This window comes from Sinocyclocheilus rhinocerous, unplaced genomic scaffold (genome assembly GCF_001515625.1).
Source record: "Sinocyclocheilus rhinocerous isolate Xijiao unplaced genomic scaffold, SAMN03320098_v1.1 scaffold1373, whole genome shotgun sequence".
Taxonomy (NCBI): domain Eukaryota; kingdom Metazoa; phylum Chordata; class Actinopteri; order Cypriniformes; family Cyprinidae; genus Sinocyclocheilus; species Sinocyclocheilus rhinocerous.
In genome coordinates this window covers 274,173-283,159 of record NW_015641107.1, presented here as the reverse complement: position 1 = coordinate 283,159, position 8,987 = coordinate 274,173, and the positions used below count along the sequence as shown (strand labels likewise).

At 36.8% G+C, this 8,987-nt stretch overlaps 1 protein-coding gene across 2 annotated transcripts; it reads right to left on the bottom strand.

Moving 5' to 3' along the window:
• Positions 1-974: 974 nt before the first annotated feature.
• On the bottom strand, positions 975-7,413 carry LOC107754631 (ubiquitin-associated protein 1-like). 2 transcript variants are annotated; one of them, XM_016571168.1, is made up of 7 exons: positions 7,169-7,413; positions 5,467-5,515; positions 5,203-5,327; positions 4,320-5,123; positions 3,525-3,683; positions 3,331-3,432; positions 975-1,961 (listed from the first exon to the last, which is right to left on the bottom strand). In XM_016571168.1, exons 2-7 carry the CDS (start codon positions 5,504-5,506, stop codon positions 1,821-1,823), a joined length of 1,371 nt encoding a protein of 456 aa, XP_016426654.1. In that variant the 5' UTR covers positions 5,507-5,515; positions 7,169-7,413; the 3' UTR covers positions 975-1,820. The 2 variants fall into 2 exon arrangements, with proteins under 2 accessions (XP_016426654.1, XP_016426657.1); XM_016571171.1 differs by lacking the exon at positions 7,169-7,413 and adding an exon at positions 5,600-5,722.
• Between the last annotated feature and the right edge of the window lie 1,574 nt (positions 7,414-8,987).

Genomic DNA, 8,987 nt, shown 5'->3' with positions numbered 1-8,987 from the left:
AGATACTGTATATATATATATATATATATATATATATATATATATTCAAATTTAATTTCTTGTTTTTTCTTTTGTTTTCAGGGTGACCCAGAGAACTACATGAGACCCACTCTCACTCGAATCAACAAGCACTCAAACAATTCAATTGAAATTAGACTATTTAAAAGCAACACAAAATAAATTGCACATGGAAAGTGAGTTTAAGAGGATGTTTTTGTACCTACAATGGTGAAAATTAATAATAATAATAATAATAATAAATGGCACAGTCACAACCTTTGGGGCAAATGTCACAAAACCTCTCAAGAACATATGCAGGTCATGTTTCACATGTTTCACAACCGTTCAAAGGTTTGGGGTTGGTACGATTTATTAATATACAACATTTAAAAAAAAAAAAGTCTCTTATGCTCACCAAGGCTGCATTTATTTGATCAAAAATACAGTAAAAACAGTAATAATGTGAAATATTATTACAATTTAATGGAACTGTTTTGTATTTTAATATATATTAAGATGTAATTTATTCCTGTGATGCAAAGCTGAATTTTCAGCATCATTACTCGTCTTCAGTGTCACATAATCATGAAGAAATCATTCTAATATGCTGATCTGCTGCTCAAGAAACGTTTCTATTAATTATCAATGTTGAAAACAGTTGTGCTGTTTAACATTTTAATGGAAACAATGTTATTTCTGTTTAAATTTTATGTGACAATGTTTTTTCAAGATCCTTTGATGAATATAAAGTTCAAAAGAACTGTTTATTTGAAACAGAAATCTTTTCTAACATTATATAAAGTTATAAAAACTGTCACTTTTGATCAATTAAAATGCAACCTTGCTGAACAGAAAAACAAAAAAAATCATCTTGCCCCCAAACTTCTGAACAGTTCATGCATCTATAGTCTTTAGCTTTTTCAAGAGATTTCAGAATAAACCTCATATTAATGTTTTAACCTCATTACTGTTAATTTTCTCAATTTCTTTATTACAGATGGAAACCGACAGTGTATCTTTACAGATCTTTAAATATGTTTATATTAACATCTGTGATTCAGTGTGCCTGTGCAGTAATTGCATGTCAATTGTTTGAAAATGTGGCAGCATCGTTTAAATTTCGCAGCTCCAGCTGAACTTGCCAATTTCTCTTGCCAAACGCGTTCATTCCAGTGCAAAAGCCAACTGAGCAAAAGTTTACTGCAGTATTTTTTTTTTCTGTGAACTTACATAATGATGATTAGTTCTGTTAAAGCAGTTCCTAATCAAAGAGCAAAGAAACACAATCTCAAAAAAGGACAAATGAAGAAAGATAAAGTGTTTCGAACATATAAGCAACGTATGAACAAACAAACAGCAGAGACAGAATAGAGAGAGGGCACTTCTGTGGGGTCTGTTCTGCCATGGGTTGTATTTATGAGTGTTCAGGTTTCAGTTTCGAAAGCCTGTGTCCAGCAGCGGGAGATGGCAGCGTAATAGCTTCGAGTGTCACTCCGAGTCCGTATTCTAGCAGTGGGGCTCCGCTCAGTTCTGTTTCTCCAGCACCGCCCATTCTAGCCTGTCACCATGGCAATAGAGACACTAGCCAATGCCGATTCTCAGAGGAGGATTCGGCTCCTCCCACTCATCATCATTCTAAGATCACTTAACAGACATACAGCTGAGGAGGGATGAATGCACTGTTGAGTGGTGCCATCAATCCCTACCCCAAGAGGTATATCTTTATTAGGGTACAAAAGCAGTTGTCTTGTCTTAGAGACAGCCAGGACCCCTCTGAGAGCCAAAGGAGGGGAGGCTCCACGAGGGGAGACTCTCGGGGCTCAGCTCGCAGTCGCTCGGGCCATCAGATCCTCCAGCGCCTTGTCCTGGTCGTTATTGTGCACGAGCAGTACCTCTTTAATAGTGTCCCTCTCAAAGCCCATTTCCCCAAACCGAGACATCAGCTGCAGAAACTCCAAAGCCTGAGGAGAGAGAATATGGTATAAATTCAAACGCATACTGTCATCATTTATTCACCCACGTTTTGTTTCAAACCTCTATGACTTTTTATTCCGTGCAACATTAAAGAAGATGTAATGCAGAATGCCCTGGCTGCTCTTTCTAGACAGCAAAACTAAATGGGCCGGACCCAAAATAAATAACAACAGACATACACATTGTCCATTGGTCTTCTGAAGCAGTGCAATAGCTTCATGTAAAGAAAAGGTGTTTAAGTCATTATTAAGTTCTAAAATCTAATTTAAGCTCCTTTTTCTTTCAAATACAGTGCGTCAAGGCAAGCATTTGCAATATATGAACTGAATGGGATTTGATAGCTATGGCAGAGGGGACAATTTTCTTAAATTTAAGATGTAAAAACTTCAATTCAACTTACATTTTTGCCAATTCTAATATCCTGACAGGCTATATTTTTTCAGTCCCAATTTGGAAAAATAGCACTGCAATATCTCACTTTGTGTTCCATGTACACTATAGTTTGGGGTCTGTAAGATTTTGAAAATATTTTTGAACTTATGCTCACCATAGCTGCATTTATTTGATCAAAAATACAGCAAAAACAGTAATATTGTGAAATATTATTACAATTTAAAACAACTGTTTTCTGTTTGAATATATTTTAAAATGTAATTTTCAGCATCATTACTCCAGTCTTCAGTGTCACATGATCCTTCAGAAATCATTCTAATATACTGATTTGGTGCTCAAGAACATTTTTTATTATGATCAATGCTGATAAAAGCTGTGGTAATATTTGTGTGGAAAAAGTGATATTTTTTCAGGATTTTTTATGAATGGAAAGTTCAAAGGAACAGCGTTTATTTGAAATAGAAATACTACAAAATATTATATTAAAATATAAAAATCTTTACTGCCATTTTGATTAATTTAATGCATTCTTACTAAGAGTAAAAGTATTTATTTCTTAAAAAAAAAAAAACTTTCAAACAGCAGTCAAAAAGTCATACGTGTTTGGAATGACAAAATCTAAAACTAACCCTATTATGAGCGAATGGTCTTCAAACGTTTGCCCGATGATCAGACAAGTTTTGTAACTGCATCCATCTACTTTAAGTAACTGCGCAGTTAACTATGTCTTAAGCTTTTTGATTTTCAAAAACAACACAAGCTGTGAGGAAATATTATATGCTTCACAGACTCTTTAACAACTCTGTTCTTACAAAATATAATTCTTTTAAAATTCAAATACATGAAAACAAGTACACATGCAAATGTATATTCTAATTAGATATTCAAGATCCAAGATATTCAAGATCTAGTAGTTTGCAAATCAATCTTCGTGTGTATTTGTGACTGTTACAATTCACCCACCTTTTCCTCTGAGCCCTGGTACATCTCCAAGCACTCCTCCACAGCAGTCGCATCAAAACCTCGATCGCACAGTCGACTGTGAGTAAACAGGTATTCCAGTACCTACGAATGAGACAAATGGTATAAAACGTCTTGTTTACATAAACAAACAGTATCATAGACATGCAGTGAGAATAATCAGGCTAAAAAGTGACCTGCTCCACATTCTGTCCTCGCCTCTGCATGGCTTTGAGAACACCCTCATAGGAATAACCCATGCCCACAATTGTCTCCACACACTGTCGTTCGCTGGGAGAGAGGCCATGTAGGATCGTGGCAGCAGGCGAATGGTTAGTCGCTGTGACGGGGTTTGACTACAAAGATGTTACAGCGACAATCAATTTAAATATTTTCAACCCAGGCTCATTGGAAAAACATGCCTCTATCTACATTTTTGGAAATCTCCAAAAATGTACCTATGCATACCATTCATTGCAATTTCCAGCTCAAATGACCACTAGTGGCAATAAAACACCAACAACTTTTATTCCTATACAAATTTTGATTACAGGGGCCGATTATCAATTAATAAAGACTTGTATTTATGCAATCACTTGCATAATACTATGTTACGATCTTAAATCACTTGTACAATAGTGCATAGTTTGTAAACTAATACATTTTGACGTCTGCACCACATAACCATGTAGTAAACTTGATGTAGTAAACTTGCTCTGTAGCTCACCTGGTACAGCATTGCACTTGTGATGCGGAGCGAGCCCCGTGAAACACAAATCATATAGATAAAACTGTACGCGCTTTTAGTGCTGCTCACTAAACATTTCACTCAAGTGTTGAGTGAACAAGTGTTGCAAAACATGCAAAAGCTACGCAATATCATTTTGCTAAAATTTCAACACCGGTATGCTTTTCCAATGAGCCTGCATTAGCTATTTTACATGCTAACAGTTAGCACTGACAGGCAAATGTTTCCGCTTATGTTACGATACCTGCTTCTGTGTCCCATTCTGAGGGAAGACAGGTTGCTCTTGTGGGAGTGTCGTGTTGGTATTTGACGCTGTTCTCTGCAGGGATGGTGGCGTGCCGTTGGATAGGTTGCGTGGTTGGCCTGCTGGGTAAACGCTGAGAGGCGGTTCCAAGGGGGAGTCTACTGGGTCTGAAAGCTTGGGGAAAGTCAGTGACCGAATGTTACAAGGGCGGTCGGCATCAATCTGTGCACGGGGGGTCCCCACAACCCCACCCCGGTCTAAGTCCAGCAGTCCAACCAGTCCATTGGGTTTATGGAAGATTCCTGATTTGGCCTGAAGAGGTGGCGTATTACTGGGAGAAGTGGGGCGATGTTCTGCTGGAGGAAGCGGAGGAGGTGAAACGGACGACTGCGGTTGGCTCTGCAGGATATTCCGCAACTCCTCTTTGTCGTCCAGTGTTTTAAGCTCAAGTTTGTCAAAAGGGTCCTCCTCTCGCTCAAAGTCAGCTAAGTTCAGACTCTGCGGAGCCGGGTTGCTTGGTGCTGGTCTCGTCGGTCCAAAAGATGGGGCTGGGAGAGGCATAAGGATTGCGTTGTGCCATAGGCCAGCTAAAACTGGGTTCAATACTGGTGGGACAACGTCCTGCTCATCAGAGGGGCGCGCTTTCTTCCCTCCAACCAATCCAACATCTGCATCCTGACCATCAGCCTGCCTTTCGTTTTCAGAGTCCGTCCGGGCGGCTTCCACAGCCCGAGACTCAGCGGCTCGCGCTTTGGCGAGTTCTTCCCCCCACTGAACGCTTCGCCTCTCTAGACTAAAGTCATACTAAAGAGTAAAGCAAAGCATTAATTATTTCTGACAAAAATACTTGTATATGGGAAAGTTGAAGTAAAATATGACTTACTTGCAGATCCGAAAGAACGGTATTACAATCAGACAAACAGAAGCCAATGGGAAGACCCACTTTTGAAGGACAGCGGAATTTGTCATTGAGCTTGAAGGGAACATCATCAAGGTAGCTGACGGGTCCTTGAAACATCAAGTGAAGTAACAGAAGAATAAGAAAAACAAATTATTTTAAAATTAGTCATTTATTTATGCTGTATTTTTATCTTCTTGTCTATTAAAAAACAACAAAACAAACAGGACAGATGATTGGCTGACTCACCGTTGTTGTGGATATCTGATCCAGACTTCCTCGCAGCCATTGAGAGTAACTAAAAAATAGACAAATAACAAAAATTCACACAAACTGCATTCAGTTTCTTATTTTTCCTCCCCTGTACTTTGCTTGTTCTCAAATTTTTGAAAATAAGTTACAATAAATACATCCAATACTTCATAACATGCAAGGTTTTGGATATCTTTGACTTTATAATCAGTCAAAATTGGCAGAGAAATATAAGAAAGACAGAATTGTATTGTTTAAAGGAACAACAGAATTGGTTGCTTGTCCTTATGCCAACACAATACTAAAAAGATTTGCGAGACTATTGAAATATGTTATTTAAAATTACATTTGATTAGCTATTCTTGTGCAGTAATCTAACTATTGATTTTAAATACAAAGAATTACGCAAAGCAAACTGAATCTATGTATGTCATAACCAAAGGACACCTTTACAGATATGACCAATAATTTGTTTGACCTATATATAATCTACCAGTATATTTTTGAAACTCACTTTCCAAGTCTGTATGTATTTTATTAAAAATAATACAGTAATATTTATTCCAATTTAAAATAAAACTAAAATTATTCCAATTTAAAATAATAATAAATGTATTCAAATTTAAAATAAATTTTATTATTATTTTCACATTTAAAATAATATTAAAATTATGCAATATTATATATATTAAATGCAATATTATAAATATCTTCACTGTCAGTTTTAAAAGATATAACACTGCTTCACAAGTAATATATTAAGAATATTGTTTGCATTAATTGTTTAAAATGAACAGCATTTTAAGCTTACAGTTAGACATGCCCCTAACAAATCTGAAAAAAATAAAAAATAAATAATAATAATAATAATAATAATATGTTTCCGTTGTTTGTGTAATGATTGTCAAAAATATATGAAATAAAATTGTATGTATATTGATTATCTGATATATTCAAACATTGTTGAGAAAAAATATTGCCACTTGAACACTTAGAAAACACAACATAGTCCAAGAGCATTAAATTACAAGCATTTCTTGGACTACACTTAAAGTGTAACTGTAAACAGATAAGCTTCTTCATTTACAGGAAGTTTGCAACCTAAAACATATCAATAAACTAAGCACACTAAAATAAGTACTAACACAAAACTATATCACACGCTGACAAACATGACGATAAAACCGATTTTGAGGTCATTTCACCACCCATGACCTCTTACATAAAAAGCATAACAGCTGATCAGAAGAAAAAAAAATCATAACCAGTCTGGTAACTACAGATTTGTTGCGTAATAATAAAAACAACAAGAAATTCATACAGACAGCAAGCTAGATGAGTCCAACACCAGTTCAATTTCAACAATAAATCTTTAGATATACTGATGATGAGACAAGTTGTTTTATGCTGAAGCTGGATGATGACACACATTTCTCCCTGGCTCCTTACCAAGCTAACGTTACTACGATTTTCTCCTTTTCTGTCCGTCATATCAACCAAATAACGAAAAAACGTATGACCTAAAACCAAAGATCTGATACTTAAGAACTAGAGAAGCACGGAAACGAATGTGGACGTTTTGTTAAAAACAACTGTCTAGCTGTGTTTCAGTTCAGGTTAGTGAAGCGACCTAACAGGGCCCAACTTCCTCTGCCACCGCCCCTCAAACTGCCCCTCCGTGTCCCACCGGGGTCCTTACCAGTATCTGCTCTGTCTTCGGTCTCCGAAAAGGTGTCTCACTTGTCCTTGGACATACAAGCTCCGGTCAACGTTCTCAGATGAGGAGATTTACTGAAAACCGAGTATATTTCCTGCTTCATCGCGGAACGCCATCTTGGTTTGACCGCCTCCTTTGGTTCCTGTGTGACGACATGCGTTGCCACTGAATGACGACAGGTTCGACCAATCAGCGAAGAGCTGGGGAGGAGACGTCATCTGTGTCGGCCTTTGCACATGGTTTCAGCACGGGTTTGAGTCCATCAACCTGGAAAAGGAACGTTTTGATGTATTTTAGTTAGTTGAATATTGTTTATTAGATCTATCCATCCTTCGTTCCTTCGTTCCATCCATTAGACTACACGTTAAAAAAAATTCTTATATAAAAAAATGAAAAGACATTATGCAAAGTAGCTGATTTTGGCATAAAAAGGATATACGGTTATACAGGCCAACATTTACATTTACATTTGGTCATTTAGCAGACGCTTTTATCCAAAGCGACTTACAAATGAGGACAATGGAAGCAATCAAAATCAATAAGAGAGCAATGAATAGTAGGGCTTTTCCTGCTTACGTTTCCATTTTAATCGTTTTATTATTATTATTATTATTATGCATTTTAATTAGTGTTTACTTATCTTTATTTAGCCTATATTTCTTTTTTATTCTTACTCTGTTTTTTACTCTTACTCGGTTGATATTTTTATTTTATATATTGTAAATTACGTTTTGCTTACTAAAATATTCTCATATATATCCCATATTTATATAATTGTAATATAATATTTTTTTTATGTATGTAATGGGTACTACCTATGTAATACATATGTTGTGTAGTGACAAGTATTTACAGTTGAGTGTCCTGCGTCATGACGCACTCGCGTACAGACGTGTACAGGCACGCACTGTGATAACCGGAAGCATCAATAGAAGCGATTGAGAAACGAAAAATATTATCACCTGTCGATTGCGTTCATATATCTCTTCTGCGCTCCCATTAATTTCCATATCCCACTTCCATAACACCCATACCCTTTCGTTAATTCGCTGTCGACTCGGTCTGGACGGATACAGCAGAGCTGGCAGTGTAATTCTTTGCGCAAACGGGGGTTTTGGAGGTGCGTTATAGCCTTGCAACAGAACAAATGTAAACAAGCAGCTGATCAGCTGTGCGGCCGAAGACGCGCAACGAAACGGCGTGATGACAGCGACCCGCAGGGTTTGACAAACATATTCTGCATCATATAAAGCCAAATTAGAGATGTATTTGCATGTTGTAGAGTTTTTGTAGACGTTAGAGCACTACACGAGGACAACTCCCAACCAGCGGCAGATACAAAACAAACGGCTTATTTTTTTATTATTAATATGTTTTTTTACTGATTAGAAGAGTAATGGATAGATTTATTTGTCTTAATATCTGCTTGAAGATTGGATAACTTCAAGTCTAACAGGAAAAGCAACAGGATTCGAGAAATAACAAGGGAAGAATAAGGTTAACAGTCCCTTCTGGGCCCCACGGAATAAATAAATATCAGAAACGTATTAATATTTACATGAAGCTGGAAGTTTAGGGCACCCAAACATCACTTTTCCTGGGGAGCAGCACAGGTAACAAACAGTGTATAAACATGTTTTTATTTATCAAAATGTTGTTGCGTAGCTTTGGCATACGAAGCTAAACATACATTTGCACAGACTTTTTCCCCCTTTTTTTTCCATTTTGTTCAATTTCCTTTCCATTTGCAATTTACCTCTCAACAGCCAAATAACATAACTAATCTACTAATCTGTGCGTA

Excerpts from the sequence above, each read along its gene's own strand:
- LOC107754631 (XM_016571168.1), bottom strand. The coding sequence starts at position 5,506 with ATGGCTGCGAGGAAGTCTGGATCAGATATCCACAACAACG. Across the intron at positions 3,684-4,319 it reads AGAATGGGACACAGAAGCAG|TCAAACCCCGTCACAGCGAC; the intron begins GTATCGTAACAT and ends ACATCTTTGTAG. Across the intron at positions 3,433-3,524 it reads GAGGACAGAATGTGGAGCAG|GTACTGGAATACCTGTTTAC; the intron begins GTCACTTTTTAG and ends TCTCATTCGTAG.